This window comes from Manis javanica, chromosome 6, assembly GCF_040802235.1.
Source record: "Manis javanica isolate MJ-LG chromosome 6, MJ_LKY, whole genome shotgun sequence".
NCBI classification, from domain to species: Eukaryota; Metazoa; Chordata; class Mammalia; order Pholidota; family Manidae; genus Manis; species Manis javanica.
Genome location: NC_133161.1, coordinates 40,770,579 through 40,790,279, shown reverse-complemented (window position 1 = coordinate 40,790,279; position 19,701 = coordinate 40,770,579). Strand labels below are relative to the sequence as shown.

Here is a 19,701-nt window from a genome sequence, read left to right as displayed (position 1 = left end):
TTTCTTCTCACCTGTAAGGTTTCTGTTGAGAAGTCTGATGATAGCCTGATGGGTTTTCCTATATAGGTGACCTTTTTCCTCTCTCTAGTTGCCTTTAAAACTCTGTCACTGTCCTTGATCTTTACCATTTTAATTATTATGTGTCTTGGTGTTGTCCTCCGTGGGTCCATTCTGTTGGGATTTCTCTGTACTTCTGTGGTCTGAGCAATTATTTCCTCCCCCGGTTTGGGGAAGTTTTCAGCCATTATTTCTTCAAAGACACTTTCTATCCCTTTTTCTCTCTCTTCTTCTTCTGGTACCCCTATAATGCAGATATTCTTCCTTTTGGATTGGTCACACAGTTCTCTTCATATTGTTTCATTCCTGGAGATCCTTTTATCTCTCTCTGCTTCAGCTTCTAGGTGTTCCTGTTCTCTGGTTTCTATTCCATCAATGGTCTCTTGCATCTTATCCATTCTGCTTTTAAATCCTTCCAGAGATTGTTTTATTTCTGTATTCTCCCTCCCTACTTTGTCCGTTAGCTCTTGCATTTTTCTCTGAAGCTCCATCATCATGGTTATGACATTTATTTTGAATTCTTTTTCAGGGAGATTGGTTAGGTCTATCTCTCCAAGCTCTTTCTCAGGGGTTGTCTCTGTGATTTTGGTCTGGATCAAATTCTTCTGCCTTTTCATGGCAATAGAGGTAATTGTGGGGAGCTGGCGTGTGTTTCGGCTGGGAGAATGTCCCTTCTTGCTAGTTTGTGGCCTTCCTCTTCTGGGAGAACGGTGACCCCTAGCAGCTTGTGCTGTGCAGCTGTGTGTAGACAAGGTCTCTGATTGTTGACTGGCCTCTGTGGAGTAAACTCCACGGTTGCTGTTGGCTTGGGCACTCTCAGGCTGCTGCTCCACTATGGCAGAGCCGCGTCAGAGGGGGAATGGGCGGGAGGCTGTTTATTGCCATGAGCGACCTCAGAGCTGCGCTGCCGCCCAGGGAATTAGGGCACCTCGAGTTCCCTGGGATCCCCAGCTGCTGGGCTGAGTGTCCCGGGACGCTTCTGTCCAGCTGTGGGGTCCCTGTCCCTTTAAGACTTTCAAAAAGCATTCGCTTTTCTTTGTCCCAGGGGCGCTGGCTGCAGGGACCCACTCACAGGTTTTAGTGTTCCATTTCCCTAGTATCCAGCACACCACACACCGTGTGTCTGCGCTCCCAGTGCGGGTGGCTAGGGCTGGGTATTTAGCAACCCTGGGCTCCTTCTCCCTCCCTCCTGCCAGAAGCTGGGGTGACGGGCACTTGGGTCCCGCCGGGCTGCGACTTGTATCTTAGCCCCTTCGTGAGGCGCTGGGTTCTCGCAGGTGTAGATGTAACCTGGATGTTGTCCTGTAACTTCTGGTCTCTCTTTTTGGGATAGTGGTATTTGTTGTGTTTTCAAAAACATCTATCGTTTCGGGAGGAGATTTCTGCTGCTCTACTCATGCCACCATCTTGGCTCTTCCTCTGCACAGTAGCTTTTTATTTCAATGTAGTTCCACTTGTTTTGGGGTTTTTTTTTGCTTTTGTTACCCTTGCCTATGGAGATGTACCCAGAAAAAATTTGCTAGTGCTTAAAAATTTAAAGAGATTCCTACCTTTGTTTTCTTCTAAGAGTTTCATGTCTTTACAGTTAAGTCTTTAATCTATTTTGGGTTTACTTTTGTGTATGATGTTAGACAGTAGTCTAGTTTCATTCTCTTGCATGTACCTGTCTGATTTTCCCAATACCACTTATTGAAGAGACTGTCTTTTCCCCATTGTATATTCTTGCCTCCTTTGTCACATAGTAATAGACCATATAAGCTCTCTATTCTGGGCTCTCCACTCTTCCATTGGTCTGCATATCTGTTCTCATGTCAACACCACACTGTTTTGATTACTGTAACTGTATAGTATAGTTTGAAATTAGGGTGTGTGATACCCCCAGCTTTGTTCTTCTTCCTCATTATTGCTTGGCCTACTCAGGGGTTTATGGGATTACATGCAAATTATAGGATTATTTGCCCTAGTTCCATGAAAAGTGTCACTGGTATTTTGATGGGGATTGTATTGAATCTATGGATTACTTTGGACAGTATGGACATTTTAACAATATTCTTGCTCTTCATGAGCATAAAATAATTTTCCATTTATTTGTGTCTTCAGTTTTTTTATCAGTGTCTTACAGTTTTCAAAGTACAAGTTTATTTCTTTACTACAGTATAAAAACATTTTGGGGTGGAAAAAGTGAGGTTTAAAGACCCTTTGACAGTCTAACAAAAGCTTTCTTCCTTTTCACGGAAAATGCTCTCATGTGTGCACAAACATTTGGTATGTCATTTCAGTACCTTCATTGATACTGCCCAAGAGATCTGAGACCTCTGTTTTAAAAACACCTGCCATAAAGATGAGAACTATATTATTACAAGGGGCCTTATCAGCTTTTAATGAAATAATGATATTAACACTTAAAAATTTGTTATTTTAGTTGACCTCACATTTTGAATGCAAGTTCTTGTTACAAGTTAATGTTTCATTTAGTTTTCATTTTCAGAACTTCCTAATTGCCTGATTGTTAAAATATACTGCAGGTTTGTAATTTTCTTAAATTGAAAGCATTCTAATTTACATTAATTGTAAAAACAGATCTTGATCACTGCAGCATATAACGTATTTGTCCTTCCGTTTTGTTAAGAAAAATCAGTAACTGTTGTTTTTGTCTTGCTGCTCTTGTTTAATATTTTCCATCTTGGCTCTATTGTCCTTTGATAGGGAAGCAGAGTGCTGTAATAGTCAGAAATAGCCTCATAAGCCGAGAAGTCACCATGATCAATGTATGTCAAATCAAGATTAAAGTTACTAGCCCTTGAAGTTAGAGACATAATCCAAAGGCCTTATTTTGTTTTTACTTTTAAGCCATGATGTAATTTTTTAACCACTTTATTGTCACCAATTTAAAATATACAGTTCAGTGGTCAAAGCCTGTTTCTGTGGAAGCTAAATAAACGTTTTATCAGAAAGTCAGAAAAGGGCCTGCATCTTTTAAAAGTTGTTCCCAATAATTGAATATTAGTCAGAGATTCTCAAAGCCATAGAATCCACTTTTCTTTCCTTCCTGGGGCTATTGTAGGTTACTGGTACTTTGGTATTTTCTCATGTCTGTAAGAGTACTAGCCTTAACGTAAATGCTCATTTGTAATGTTTTTCAACATGGAAATTTTGAGCAAAATTGTGCAAAGAGATTTGAACCCTTGGACTTTAATGTCAATGGAATAAACAGCCTTTATTTAACTGCTTTTGTCTATTTTCTGGCATTTCAAAAATACTTACCAAGATACTTATTTGCTTCTGATCTCTTCCCCACCCTGTGTGTTTTATCACCAACCATGTTTAAAAATTAAGACAATGAAATATTTGAATCAGGTTGAATGAATTTTCAGGAGCACTGAAGTTAATGTAAAGTGGCCTAGAAGTATTCTGCATACCTAAATAAAGTGTGTTCTAGGTATTAACTGGTAGTCATTTCCAGGATATCAACTCAGTTACCAAAATAAATATGAATTATTGTTAATTAATATAATTGTCATGTCAATCATTGTCTGGGAAGAAGAGTGTAACATTTGGAAATTCGTGGGACTAAAAATATTCTACATGTATTAACTTCACAAACTCAGTTCCCTTTTTCACATTGAAGTTTTGTTTAATTTTTCCTTGCCATTTTCCTTCTACAGCTTATCTTATGTGTCGCCTTTAAATATGTTATGTACCAGATTTAGAGAAACATACTACTAACAGTTGTCTTTGTTTAGATCTATTTGCATAATAATCATTAACTAGAGATGCAAATTTATATATCAAACTTGATGGCGGGAAATTCTAGATTATATTTACAAATTTTAGAGTTTCTAAAGAACTTTTAATGCATTCTTACATAAAACTTCAAATCCATGTTCTGTACTATTTAGGGTGTATTCAGCATAATTGAAAAATTACTTTGAAACTTTCAAAAAACAAAGCAGAGAATTTAGTAATTGCATATATAGCATCTCTTCTGTTTCCATCACTGTTTCAGAGTTTTGTATTAACACTTTTAAATTTTAGATGTTAAATGAGTATCCTTAATATTGTAACAGGAGCCCTCTTGCACAAATGGAAGAAGAAAGAAGGGAGCATGTAGCTAAGATGAAGAAAATGGAGATGGAGATGGAGCAGGTGTTTGAGATGAAGGTCAAAGAAAAAGTTCAAAAGCTGAAGGACTCTGAAGCTGAGGTAATCAGCCTAATATTCCTACCTCGTATAAAGATAATATTTCTTTTTAAAATAATAAACAACTTTTGTAAAATTTATAGGTAAATTTTACACATATTTTTTTAAATTTAATATAATACTGTAGTGTATTAAAGTAGCCAATAAAAGCAAGCACTATGTTTATCATAAAATAATATACACTTGAATATGTAAGTGGACACAATACAAGTTACTTGGTAGGAAGACTGCTTATACTGAATTATTAGTTAAAATTAGCAAGTTATAAGAAATAAAATTATAAGCCATTCCTATATATATTCAGTATAAAAAAAGTAAAGATCAGAGTTTTGGGTGGGCATAAAAATAAAAACCAGTGTTAGGATAATAATAATAATAATAATAATAATAATTAATAATAGACCAGACTTAGTTGCATATGAATGAGAAAAAAAAGGACAAACCTTAATTAAAGGACTTGCCAGGACAAGATAGATTACAAAGGGGGAGAAAATGGAGGAATGTCATATTCTTGTTAATAAATTGGGCCTTATTTGTAATACACTGTCAAATAATTCCCAGTGTTACAAAATTGGGTAGCATAGTGACAAAGCATCCCAGCAAGCTTATCTGCTATCTTGGAATCCCTCTAGATGTTGAGGCATACATTTAGTTGCTATTTATTCAAAAGATTTTGACGGCATTTTCTTCAGTAAGTGACAAGAAATGAAATATGGAGAAAAGAACATCAACAGAAGAATCTATGAAATAGGTAGTTTTTTCAATTTATGTCTGAGAGCAGTAGAAGAAACTATGGCTAAACAAATTAAATCAATGATTTTAGTATGAAGTTTTCTCAGCATAGATTTATCATTGTGCTAAAAATTATTTTAAAATATTTGAGATGACTATATTTTTAAAATGACCTTTAATGATAAAATTCAGTGAGATTCCTGTGTTTGTAGGTTGCTCCACTAATAATATTTGTATCTAGATATATTAAAAAGAAATTTGGTCTTTTCTGTTGCATCCTTAGAGTTGATCTTGCTTTTATAGTTACTGCATACACACTGAAACACTCTGACTGAATATATGACCAGAAGTACTATAATCCACTGAGTAGACATAATGCATGAAGTAAAGGATTCAGTAAATTTAAAGAAATATTTTTATTCATATTATATTTCCCTTAAACTACTAGGCTTTTCATGTACTCTGTTACACTAGAAAAAGCCAGTGCTATTTTTATATTTGTCATAGGCTTAATTCAGTCAGGATGTGAAATAATTCTGGTTTGAGTCTGCCTGCCAAACTACTGTCCCTGGCACCTGTAATTAAGATGACATTTTGGAGGTTAGGTTTAGTCTTTATTTCAGCCTTTTATTAAATCTGTCCATTTGAGACTTTATCCCTTCACTAATTAGTAAATAATCTGAAAAATCCTTACCAGAAGAGGAATTAAAGTTTGCATAATTTTCACATTTTAATTCCATTGAACATCTAAAAGGAGTTGCATTTATATTTGGTACAGACATATTTTAGGACCTGCTTCTAAGAATAAATGTTATAAACAAATAATTATGAAACTATAGCTAAAGAATGCTTCAAGATTGTATGATTTATGAATGGTGAAAAGACTTATGAGAAACTTAATTACTATTGAAAGGATAGAATCTTAACATTGAAAGAACCTATGAAGTATGAGCCAAATTTCTTCTAATACTGTAAGCCATATACTGTAAGTGTATAAAAACATAGGTGAAGAAACCTATTGAACCTTGTTTAATACAGTTTCTTTTCAAGTTCATTTTGTACCAGAGAATGTTTGGGGCACAACTGCTAGTATGCAGCAGCACAGGGCATCAGGCACAGCACTAAGCATCTTTCATGTATTATGTTTAGCTCACACCAAACTGAGGCAGATATTATTGTACATCTCCCCTTTTTGTATGAAAGAAGTGATAAATTAACTTGGTCAGTGCTGTATAATTGTAAGCCATTATGTGAACCCACTTAACTCTAAATTTGTTCTTAATCACCAGACAAGTCCACATTCATGTATCCACAATTTCAAATCCTAAACAGCTCTAAAAACTGCAAAACCAGACATAGAACTAATAGTTTTATTCCACTTGATGTGATTATTTATATATTATACTGCAAAAAAATAGTAGTGTGTTTATACTTGCTACCTTAGACAGCCCAGGTGTATTACAGATATTGTATGTACCTTTCTAAATAGTATTGCCTTTCTACATTTTGAAAAATTCTGAACTTTGAAGCACTTCTAACCCCAAGGGTTTCTTGAGAGTGAGGGTTTGTGACCTGTACTTTCTACCTACATGCAGTTAACACAAAAGATACATATATCAGAAATCTATAGATGAAAAATGAAGAACACTAGTGAACCTACTTCCCAGCTTAAAAAATAAGACATCATTAACTCATTTGAGGCCCAGTGTGCCTCTCCTCTAGTGTATATGTATACCTTTCTCTAGTTCCCAGAGGTAACTATTCTGAATTGTGAGTGTATAATTCCCTTGGGGTTTTTTTGGTAGCTAGAGGCATTTACCTGTGTTCTATTTTCTGAGTAACTTGTTTGCTTAAACATATCTAAGACAGTTTTGTTTTGTAGGAATTGCTTGAACTATTTGTAGTAGGAATGAATATAAAGTCACTTTTTGTGGGTTTACAAAATAAAACAAATTATGTACAAAATTATGATCCAAATTCAATATGCTAACTCCCTGATGTAGTGTCTTTAATAGAAGATAATTCCTGGACATCTGAAGATTTTGAATGGTTCTTAGGTATTCAGTGCAGTTAGATTTAAACTGATTTTTTAAAATTTGGATGACTGTTTTCTTCGAAATAGATTGACTAGTATCTAAATGAAATTTTTTTATTAACCATTAGATAAGCTCTTTGTTTCTGCAGATTACTTTGTAGGAGTGTTTCCCACCTTTCAGACAGTATTTTTTAAGCGTTAATTCTCAGTGTAGGGAAAACCACACCTGCATTAGAATGACAGGCTTGTTGAGAATGCAGATTTCTAGACTTAACACCCAGAGATTCTAATTCAGTATGTCAGGGTGAAATCCAGGAATCTCTGTTTTTAACAAGCTTTCTAGGTGATTTGTATTAAGACTAACATTTGAGAACCACTGCTTTGTAAGAAGCAGGGGACTTTACTGTGATCTTGAACTTTTAGGTTCTTTTCCAGTTACTTCTTTTCCATTTATCTCAGCTCTCTGAACTTGGAATTAGGAGACAGGTTCAAATTCTGGTTCTGCTCCTTCCTGGTTAGTGAACTTGGGCAAGTGACTTAATCTCCACAACTATTTGCTCATCTGCACAGTGGGAGACATGGTGACTTCCTCATCTAGCGTCCTACATGCGAGAAATGAACAATGAGATGAGATAGGATAAGTGCTACACAACTGTAAACTTGTTGCACTTTTTTTTCCATTTCCCAAACTACTCTCTTTGGTTACTTGGCTGTTTGGATGGCAAGTCCTACAAGAGGAAGAATCCTCGACAGTGCTTTCCAGGTGGTACTCTGAATTTACAGCACAAGAGCTCAGTGCTTATACTTTTAACATAGGATACCTGGATGAAAGGTACTTGAACTCCTTATTTCCTAAGTAGTTTTATTTTACATATCATTATGTGATTTAGCTCCAAAGGCGCCATGAGCAAATGAAAAAGAATTTGGAAGCCCAGCACAAAGAATTAGAGGAAAAACGTCGTCAATTTGAAGATGAGAAAGCAAACTGGGAAGCCCAACAACGTATTTTAGAACAACAGAACTCTTCAAGGTAACTAGTATCAGGTTCCCAAGAAATGTGTGTATTAACATTTTAAAGAATTGTTTTCCTATTTATTTTAAAGACATTAACATTAAGACATCACCCATCATGCATTCTAAGCACAGACATTTTCATGGATGAATATTTTTTTATATAGGTGATATAGGTGGATGCAGTCTGTCTACTAAAACAATGTTTTTTTCTCATTACAAACATTTTCCATGGCCTAACAACCTTCATAATTATAATTTAGTCTTATTACAGTCTCCCCAGTTGACTCACCATAATAAAATTCTTATCCTCTGCCCCCACCCCACTGTTGGACATAATGGTTGTGTTCAGCTTTTGGCAAGCATGGAGTACACTGCTATAAAGATCTTTCATACATTTAGGAGTATGTTTTAATTGTGTCGAATTATTTCTTTAGGATAAAATCCTTAAGATAAAATGTAGGATATCTAATTCTTAATATAATTAATCAATTACTCTTAATTTACATAAAACTTAGTAATATTTGTACATTGGTTTTTGTCTTGTCTTTCTGAGTCCATTTAAAACTTCAAAGTTGTATCCCAGTAAGGATTCTATAATTTACCCTCACTGTTTAACATTTTCAAGATTAGACATTTGTTCTGTAGTGCTGTCCTATTAACATTTTCCCCAAGGAAGAGGAAAATAGCTTTGTAAAAGCAGATGCATTTCAGAATGCCGTGGCAGTAGGAGAAAAGGCTATATACCATATTTGGTGTCATTTGATCTTTTTTTAATTTGTACAGTTTCATTTGGGAGGAATTGTTCTCATATATTAAAAAGGGATTTTTGTCATGTAAAAACATGACAAAAATTGCTTGTCCTATAATTTTGTCAAAAATTTGATTGTCTAAGAAAATACTAATTATAGATTAGCATTGTCCTCATTTCTAAATCTTAAAAATTTTTAAGTGAAAAAAAAGTATTTGAAAAATCCAACCCAGTTGTAGTTGGGTTAGCTATTGTTACCATATGTTATCTATAATGTTTATAACGTGGTTATTCTTTTTGATTACTTTTCTTTAATCATTTAGGACCTTGGAAAAGAACAAGAAGAAGGGGAAGATCTTTTAAACCCTCAGTTGACCACCAGTTATGTATTAGTTGCCAGTATGCCAGCTTGGACATCAGTGTTTGTTGGATCCGTTTGACCAACCTGCACCAGTTTAATCCTTAATGATGGATTTAACAGCATGACAAAATTATTATTTTTTATTCTTGATGGAGATTAAGATGCCTTGAATTGTCTAGGGTGTTGTGTACTTAGAAACTAACAGCTCTAAGTACCTTTCCTACATTCTCTTTTCTTTTTTATTAAACAGATGTCTTCAATTTAATGCAAGAAAACATTTTACTGTTGTACAATCATGTTCTGGTGGTTTGATTGTTTACAGGATATTCCAAAATAAAAGGACTCTGGAAGGTTTTCATTGAGGATAAATTGCCATAATATGATGCAAACTATGCTTCTCTATAATAAATAAAATATAAAGGTTCCATTCAATGCAGCGTATACAATAATGTAATTTAGTCTAACACAGTTGACCCTATTTTTTGACACTTCCATTGTTTGAAAATACACATGGAAAAAAAACCCTATATGCTTACAATGCACCTAGAGCTTTTTTATAACAACCTTTTGTTTGTGTGTTTGTTTTGGATTCTTTAAATATATATTCTCATTTAGTACCCTCTTTAGTCAGAATCTCATTACTCCTTCATTTTTGTAATAACATTTAATTTAGGTATTTTCCATATATTGGTCCTGCTAAAATAGAATATAGCATCTTTCATATGTTAGGAACCAAAAAGAAAACTTTCCTTTAATTCCCTTTTTACACTTCATGGTAAGTAGCAGGGGGAAAATGCATTTATAGTTCATTTCTAGGCAAAATTGTGAAGCTAACGACCAACCTATTTCTACCTATGTGCAGTCTCTTTATTTTACTAGAATTGGGAATCATGACCTCGAAAAGGAAAAAAAAAGTCACCATTCTGCATTTAGCTGTATTCATATATGCATTTCTGTATTTTTTTGTTTGTACTGTAAAAAATTCACATAATAAACAATGTTGTGATGTAAATGAAGTGTGGAGTCTTAAATATTCTACAGTTGACATAGAAGACTAGAATATGTTTGGAAAGAAACTTTTCTACTTGAATTTGCCTCCTCCATTGTAGTAACTCTTATCCTTCCTCTTGTATGTTTGATTCATTTAAAATGTGTATGTCTGGCTTTCTAATTTATGAGATACAGTATCTCCATACTCATTACTATGTCATTTCTCTGAGAACACATCCCAACTCATTTACATTAATTAAATTCTCAAGTCCCTGTGGAAACTGAAATTTTTTAACTGGAAAGAGGGTTGTTTTATTTCTTTTTACTAGGGCCAAATGACATTTTTTAAGGCATTTAAAAATAAACCCAGTTAATTACCTTAAAAAACATCACCATATTTGTTACTTTTTAAAATTAATGATCCAAGCAGAAGGAAATACCTGATAATTCTGATTAGCCAATATTTTTGTTTCTATAGAGACAGAAGTATTTAAACAAATTTGTATGCTTAAACTATCCTTATTGCTTTTCAAACATAGACAAAGTGTAAGACATGATAGGAAGATTATTCACATTATAGAATCGTGAGTTTACATATTAAAAGTTCACCCCAAGGTACTATTTTTAAAGCCAATCCCACTGGGCATTAAAAATAGAATTTAGAATACTGCAGTAAACATTTATCTGTATTTGATGGCCAAATTGTGTTGGAAAAGTTCTGTTAATCCTAAAATGCCTCTCTGCTAATGGAGAATATAATATGGTACAAATGGCTTATTAGAAATAAATTGGCTATTGTAAGACCAGAATCAGACATTCAAGAAAAACTGTTAAGTAAATATGGAAGGATTTTTGGTTTGTTTTGGTTCTCGTGTTGAGAGTGGGCTAACTCCTCTAACCAGAAAGGTTTGGTTTTAAGGAGTTAAGAACAACCTCTTGAATTTGGGTAATGCAAAATGACAAAGTTGGTATAGACTGCCTGCCTAACTGTTGAACTACTACTGCTAGAAACAGGTTCTCATAGTTACTATTTGAAAATTCTTTATATTGTTATAAGTTTGTAAATCACCTTTATTCTACCACCCTCATTAAAACTTTCACAAGTCTTTATCCATGCTATGCCTAAGGTTTTACTTGAGTCTGATACGGGATCTGTCCAACTTTGCTAGGTCTTGATTGTTGACACCAGGCTCTTCAGTCATTTTGAGGGCAGTTTTTACTATATGGCCTGTGGATTTTCTGAGACCTATGTGATCATTCACAATGCATGTATCATTCAGGAAGGCATAAGGGAAAGGCCAGTTTGTAAACAACAAAAAGGGCAATGCCTAGTCGTCACTGTTAGAGACAGAATATAACTGAAGTAACTCATTAACCCCTATCTTTCTAATTAAGCAGGACTGACCAAGTAAATAATCCAGAGAACAGTTTGGGTCTTGTGTGGTAGAGCTTTACTGCCACCTGGTGGAATGAGATGTAATTGCTCATAAGTAACTGGGGGAGTCGATAATGAATTGGGCTTATTTCTGTGTAGCCCAGGTTTTGATGTTGAAAACTGAGGAAATGATACCGCCTTTCAGACTCATTAGCTTGGTATCACTCTACCACCTGCACATTTTGGCTCCTCATACTTTTCATGCCTTTTATTGTCTTGGAAAAACTGACCCAGGAATGTGGTGGTCTGGTGAGAAAAAAGAAAGAGGGTAAGATGGCCTGATAATTCAGCAGAGGCAAAGTGTTCACCATCTCCATTTGAGCATGTATCCACAGATAACATAAATTGTGTATGTGGACTAGTTATTGTGAACATGATGAAATAAAAAAGTGAAAATATTTAACACTCAAGCTCCGTGGCGGTACCTAGCAAGGCCCACTTTGGAAGCCGTTGATATCTGCAATATGTAGATTGTTAATACTCAGTTTTGTTGAAGCCCCAAGAAGTCTTAGTGAAGACTACTGTGGTATCCTATTTGATGTGAAAGAAAAAATTGTCTGCTACTACAGTAAATTGAAATCCTTCCTGATAAAAACCTTTCAAATATAAACAAAGGTGTGTGTACTTCGTATTTTAAATGTATATATCTGAAAAGCAATAGAGATCTTTCAGGTATCCTGACAGAAATTTTCCTTGCCCCTTTTGTAATAACAATTATTGAACACTTAACTATGTTCCACACAGTAAGCTACATAGTGTGCATTATCTTCTTTTACTCCTTAATATATACCAACATCATCCTTTACAGATGTGGAAAAAGGTTTGGAGATAGTTTAGTGACTTACCCAATAGATAGGTAATAGCTGGCAGAGCTGGAGTTTGAACCAGTCTTGGTGACACCAGGGTCTGTGTGCTCCTGTCTTAGGCTGTACGACCACCTGGTGTGTACTAGAAAACTGCCCATGAATCATCTAGGGTCAAATCTTGGCTCTGTGTGAATGGGGCCTGTTACTTTTCCTGCTGCAAACATTTGTTTCTGCAGCTATGAATTAGTTCCTTACCTCCCTGGATGGTTCAGAGTGAAGATAACATTCTGATTGCACTTGTGATGGTGTCTGGACCTTGAGAAATTATCCCTGAATGTTGATGACAGTGGTAATGTTGGAGCCATAGCAGACCAAGAGCATTTGTTTTTTCCCGTTTTAGGTGATGGCTCATTTTCAGTTAAGTCTGCATGGTGCCATGATAGGTCTCTATCCTGTGTACACAGAGCCTTTGGGAGTTACTGAATGAAGTATGTTTCAACAACAGGGTATGCCATGGAAATAAGGTAATTTGATAAAGAGTGGGTTTTTTTTTTTTTACAATGCTAGTAATAGGAGTTATAAAATATCCTTTACATGTAATGCTGAGATTTATCAGAGTATCTCCTCTCTGATGGAAACATTGCTGCTTTTCAAGCAACTCTGTTCCCATGATTTGAGATTAATCCAAAGAATGTTCAAAGTTTATTGGCAGCCGTTTTCAGCAGAAAATAGGGGCTGCCAATATCCTGTGTTCTTCAGAAGTCCTTCAAAGCTTCACAGGAAGAATGAAGACTATTCTTGGCATGAGCGTTTGCCTCGTGGGGTGCTGGGCCCAGCCAAACAGCCTGGTATTAGAAAAGGAGGGTCAAGTGAAAGGAGAGCTTGTTTTGCGCCAGACTCTCAAAGGGTAGCCTGAAACCCAGCTGGCCACACACAACCACTGTTTGACATGCAGTGATGGTGGACCTGCTGAAATCTAATGCCATTCAGGTTTTCTGAAATCCTGTGGGAGGAGGAAAGAGTAGTTGACACCTGAGAAGATGTGGCATGAGATGGGGGCTAATAGGATGGTAAGACACTGCTAACAAATGTCGATTTTTTTGTTCTCTCCCTCTTTAGAGTGGACCCTGATTGCTTCTTAGCTTTCAGGTGTGCAAAGAGCAGTGTTATGTGGATATTTATAAGAAAACAGAAGACCACTGAATTCTTATGGGTAAGGGGCTGCCTCTCATCCAAGTGTGGAGTACTGAACTAACTTGGTGTAGCTGCGGCTTAGAACTGTTCTTTCCTCATTTAATTCCATTGTATTTTGAATTTCACTGGTCTCTTTCATGTTTAAATGTATGCTCCAATCACTGCAGGCACAGAAAGTTCCTTGTTTCTTGGATAAGCCAGTAATTTAAGCAACTTGGCAAATGGTGGGTAAAGTAGTGGGTGCCATGTCACAGATACTGGTGTTAATGTGAACCTTTTCCCCTTTTCAGAGGTCAAGGAATATATGTATTTTACCTGGGTGGTAGTTGGGGGAGCTGTCAGGTTTTTTCCCTAGGGATAAATATCCTATGTGATTATACAAGACTGTGGCTTAGTGTGGCTTACTTTTCCAGTATTGTAATTAACATTTCAGCAACACAGTTCTTTCACTGAAACCCGAAAAGAAACTCCTTCTTAGACCTTCAGGTTGCTGGGTAGGGACCAGGTACTCGAGCTGGCATTTTCTCTCCCTAACCTCTACCTCACTGGTGTTGGACTGGACCTCATCCCTCATAGCTGCTTAGAAGATGGGGAAGAGGCCACCGAGGCAAACTTAACCTGCTGGGATCTCTCCTTTCAGGTGGGATTAGCCCCGCTGTGGCTCCTGAAGAAGAGATGGCTTTCTGTCCAGTTTGTACTGAGAGAACTGATGGACTCATCCTACCAAATGTGAACATTTTTACAATATTCTAACTGGGAAGAATACCCATTTATCAAGGGAGAAAAAATTCACTTGGAAACATGAGGGAAGGGAACAAAAAATGAGAAGTGCACCAACAAGCCCCTCTTGAGTACCTGCTATGTGCCCAATACATAGAGTTTACATAGACCCTCAGTTAAAGCTTAGTAGAATTCTGTAGCATGGCCATTTTTTTTGCATCCTTTATGCTATTTACCATTTTTTGTTGTTGTTATCATTAATCTACAATTACATGAAGAACATTATGTTTACTAGGCTCCTCCCTTCACCAAGCCCCCCCCCCCATACCCCATTACACTCACTGTCCATCAGCATATAGCATGGCCATTTTAACCCTTTTTAAAAAGTAGGCCAAGATTTCACTGTATAATTCTATAAAATTTGTGTTAGTTATCCATTGCTGCATGCAAAGCAATAAATGCCCCCTGACCTTAGTAACAATAACATTTAAACTGTAATATTAACATGTGTTATCTTAGTTACTGCAAGTCAGGGATTAGCTGGGTGATGGCGTTAAAGATGGTGGTTTAGGGCTGCAGTTACCTGAAGTCTTGATGGGCTGGAGGGCCTGCTTCCAAGATGGCTGACTCAGATCACTGGTAAATTGATGTCAAGAAGCCTCAGTTCCTTGCTACCTGGACCTCTGTAGGACTGCTTGAGTGTCCTTGTGACATGGTAGCATTTTCCCAGAACAAGTGATCCAAGAGAGGGCACATCGCAAGCTGTAATGTTGTTTATGACCTCCCCTTCAAAGTCACACAGTATCATTTCCACAATATATTTATTGCTTATGCAGCTCATCCCTGTTCAGTTTGGGAGGCGGCTGTGTAAGAGCTGAAGAACCAGGAGGCTGCTATCACAACATTTTACCCATTTTTTGGTTAATATAGTTCATTTAAAAATTACCCTGCAGTGAATGAACATTCTGTACACATCTCTTGTCCAAATACCCAAGAGTTTCTATAGGCTTGTGTATCAATGGGAACAAAGCTATCCAATCGGTGGCTTTTAGGTTCTTAAGCCACTGTCACAGTTTCTGGTGGCACCATGCAGAATCACCCTGCCCCTTCCCCACTCAAGCCAGATGTCCCACAACTTCAGTTAAGTCCAGGCTTACCTATTTTCAGTCTCTTGACCAGAGAAGAGACTGGCATCTCTCCCACTGCCTGAGAGTTTGAAAAACCTCAGGCAAGAACTTCAATAGGCCCAGTGTGGTGGGTGGTCACTGAGAGAACCACTGTGAGTCAGACAGCACCCTCTGCCCCCTGCAGAGGAAACTTGTTTATGGAAACTTGGGGAAACAAGTTTATGGATAAATGAGGATTATAGATAAATGAGGTGCCAGTTCTGTAGCCAGCCTGGGCCTTTGAATCAGCCCAAGTCACCCATATCTCATGCTCCAGCTCCAGGCTAATGGGTGGGCTGTCCTCGTGGTTGGCTGTTGTGAGCTCTGCCTAGCCTACAACCTTCTTCCCTATATTCAGACAGCCCTTGAGCTTGGCCCTCTGACCCTCTTTCTCTCTCTGCAGGCTTTCTACCAGTACCACCAAAAGGTTGTCAAATATCCCCTTCCCATTTATTGATTTTAATGAACTTTTTTCTAACTTTAAATTTTGGCAAAAACACTTTTTTCCAGAACCATTTTTTAGTTATTGCAGCCTCATGCTCCCCATAGTAAATACTTAGGTATGTATTTACTAGAAACAAGGAAATTCTCTTAAAATACTACAGTAGTCAAAATCTGATAAAATCGAGCTTTTAAATAAAACATAGATTCTCTGCTACCTTATATTCAAATACATATTTATGTATTCATATTTACTTAATATTGCATTTTGCATTGTGGCCCAAAGCCCCCAATTCTGGCTGTTGGGGCTTGCATTTTCCTTCATATAAACTTAAAGGGGATCCCCTCATCTTCCCTGGGCCTGGATCTCTTTGGTGTCAATAAACCCTGTGGACTGACTGGATAGAATCCGTCATGAGGCTGTCACCAGAGTCTAGCATCCGCTCTCTGCCATATGGGGTAGACTCATTCTTTCCCATGCGTTCAGTCATGCCATCCTACCTTCTCTGAGACCGGGGTCTTAACACATGCGACTGTTGGAGGTAATGGGCGCACATGCCCTGCCTGTGCACACGTGCCTCTTGCTCCTTCCAGGAGCCCGAGTCCTTTAAGAGAAATAGGCATCGAGCACATTGAAGGGAACTCTTGGTGCAGGACCGCAATCTTAGAAAAGTGGGCATGGTCAAATCAACATTTGTTACCATCCGAAGGTCGGGTAATGGCCGAGACCCTCAGGCTCCGCCCCTCCCACGTCCTAGGCAGCACAGGACCGCTCCACGCTAGGTTACCCCAGGCCTGTGCTGGGACTCTAGCTTGCAGCCAGGTGAGACTGGGGATCCTACTGCCACCTCCCAAAGGGTTTGGAGGAGTAAGGGAGCGGAAAGTGGTGGCCCCATCCCTGTTCCCACTGGTATTGGTGAAGGCCAGCTTCCCCAGGGCCTCTGCCCAGCGCGCATCCAGCCCCTTCCCTCTCCAGCCCCAGTCTAGAGGTGAAGCTGGGGCTCAGATCCTAGGGCACAGCTCCTGCCTTAACTCCCACGGGCCGCCATTCAAACGTGAGCAGCACAGGCCATGGTCGTTGGGACAGAAGGTGGCAGCAGCATCCTGCAGGCTGTGACCCCTGCAGGCGGCTTTCCTGAGCTCCAGCCGCCCCTGGATTACACGTCACTCAACAGTAAGATCTTATTTTGTTTCAGATATACTTCAGGACTTACTCTTTTTTTTTTTAATGTGTAGTAGTAAAGAGTTTTAAGAATGCTACCAAAGTGACTACGATTTTTTGAAAGAGAACATTACAAACAAACATTAAGAAAACATTAACAGTTTGGCGATTCCTCAAAAAGTTAAAATAGGATTACCGTAAGACCCAGCAAATACATTTATGGGAATATACCCAAAAGAAACAAAAGCAAGGACTCCAGCAGATATGTACACATCTGTGTTCATAGCAGCATTGTTTACAATAGCCAAAAGGTGGGAGCAACCCAAGTGTCCGTGGATAGATGAATGGGTAAACAAAATTTGGTATATACACACAGTAGACTATTATTCAGCCTTAAAAAGGAAATTCTCTGACACCTGATACAATTAAATGAACACTATGCTAAGTGCAGAAAGCCACACAAAAGGACAAATGCAGGATTCCACTTGACATGAAATGTCTAGCATAATCAAATTGATAGCAACAGAAAGTAGAATAGAGTTTACTAGGTCCTGGGGGAGAGAAACTGGAAAGTTATTGCTTGATGGGCATAGAGTTTCTGTTTGGGGGGTTGAAAAAATTTGAAAATGGATAGTGGTGATGGCTGCAAGTTGTGAATATAATTAATGTTATTGAATTGTACACTTAAAATGGGAAATTTAATATTTATATTTATTTTTGCCATAATTTTTTAAATAGTGGGGAAAAAAAGAAAAATTTGAGTTTACCTCTCTACCTCCCCGAGGCCAGGGGCAATGGAGTAACTTAACTTGAGTCTGGAGTGGTGTAGGATCTGAGCTGACTGCAAACCCATGAAAGATCATGATGCGCAGCCTCCCTCTAAGCAGCCAGCAGCCACACATCTCCCTGGGAGCACCTTTTGGTGAGTCATCACTTCTTCCTTTACTTTCCTCTAAGGATCTGACCTTGGTCTGGGCCTGTCTGGGCTTTAGTATGCTGGCTCCAAACTCCCCCAAGACAGAGAGTGACAGTGACTGCTTTAGAACCCAGTGCAGCAGGTTCAAAGCCCAGGTTAGCACAACAGGAGGCAGGTCTTTTCTCCTCATTAGGTATAGCTGAGGCCACCATGGCTACCTCATCCCCAGGGACCTTCCCCTCCATATCAGCCCCTCCCCATGCCCTGCCCCTCTGAAAGCTTGAGCTCTCCCTTCCCATCCCACCACCGTGGCCACCCACTCCTGTTGTACCTCGGAGGCTCCAAGCCCTCTGGGCCATCCCTCTGACACTGCCTCAGCTCCCTCCCTCCTCATCCTGTGTGCATTGCACAGTAGACACATCAGACTTCCATTTGTGTCTCCAAAAACTGGAGAGAGGAAAAATTTGAAGTTTGATATTTCAAAAAAAAAGATACCAAATTACTTATCATGGGAAACCATGGTTTCATTGGATTCCTGGATTATTTATGTTGTACCTGTTTAAACTTTTAATTTGTTTTTATTTTGAATCGGATGAATGGCTAGTGGGAGGGTGCTAGTCTTTAAGGGTTTATAGCCTTTACACATCATGTTCTAGCCCTGCTCAGCCTTCCTGATAGTGGGTCTTCTCCCACCAGCTTCTCACTCTCATGGGGGGCCTGAACACTAGAGGGAGGCCAGGCCTGGGAAAAGCAGGGAGAACAAGAAGTGGAGAGAAACTTCAGCCTGCACTAGGGGAGTTTGTTCACTGTACAGTGTATGTGTGGCAGCCTGAGAGCCTGGTAGAAATGCTTAGGAGGAACGTTCCTGGGTCAGGGGGAAGCTGAGGTTCAGGATGGCATATAGGGAAGGATGATCACTCTAGCAGTATACTCATTTTGTGCAGTGATCAAGGACAATAGGGCATCAGCTCCCTGGTGGCTAGGGACGGGGAGACACTATATTTTCCTTGGGATATCAGCCTGACCAGCTGGAAGTGGGGCAACAGGATTAGGCATCCCTGGTGACTTGATCATGTTCTCAATGGACCGGGGATCGTCTCTGGGAAAAGGGTCTGACAGACACTCACGTGTTCCTCCTGGAGTTGGCATGCTACACAGTGGGCCCTCATTGGGTAATTTTGGCCACTTGAAAAGCCTGTTGACATTGCCTGGCAGTGGTCTGGTTGTGGGAACGGGCATGTGGGTGGAGACCTCTGCCCCCGTAACTGTGCCCTGCCCATTTCTCTGAAGAAGATGCAGTGGAGCAGAGGTAGGGTGGGGCAAGTGTATGCCAGGACCCTGCCTTGGGAGAGCTGGGAACATAGCTCCCACTGGGTGCTGGGGACAGCACTGCCCCAGTGTCAGGTTCCTTCCACAGAGTATAAGCCTCCCTGGCATCAGCAGTGGCAGCAGTGCTAGTTCCTGGGGATTTCAGAAAGTAAAAGGGCCATGAACTTAGTATGGGGCCTATCCCACCAAGCAGAAAATTTTGGTCTGGAGGGAAAAAGCATGAGACCAAGTTCTGCTCTCAAACTGTCTTGTGAGAAGTAAGTCTTTCATTCTTTCTTTGCCTCAGTTTCTCCATCTGTCCATCTGGAACAATCTCTTTTCCACCTACAGATTAGGGAACTCTTATACTAAAAGGGTCAGTTGATGTACAACATTATTCCCGTATTCAAGGCAAT

General features: G+C 38.6%; 1 protein-coding gene across 3 annotated transcripts in view; it reads left to right on the top strand.

Annotated features, from left to right (window-relative positions):
• Positions 1-10,159, top strand: part of SEPTIN7 (septin 7) — a 134,541-nt gene extending 124,382 nt beyond the window's left edge. For all 3 annotated transcript variants that reach the window (XM_073238605.1, XM_073238604.1, XM_073238603.1), the window contains 3 exons: positions 4,125-4,260; positions 7,915-8,054; positions 9,110-10,159. In XM_073238605.1, the coding sequence (XP_073094706.1) occupies positions 4,125-4,260; positions 7,915-8,054; positions 9,110-9,149 (316 nt within the window). In that variant the 3' untranslated portion in view covers positions 9,150-10,159. The remainder of the gene's footprint in view (positions 1-4,124; positions 4,261-7,914; positions 8,055-9,109) is intronic.
• The last annotated feature ends 9,542 nt before the right edge of the window (positions 10,160-19,701 follow it).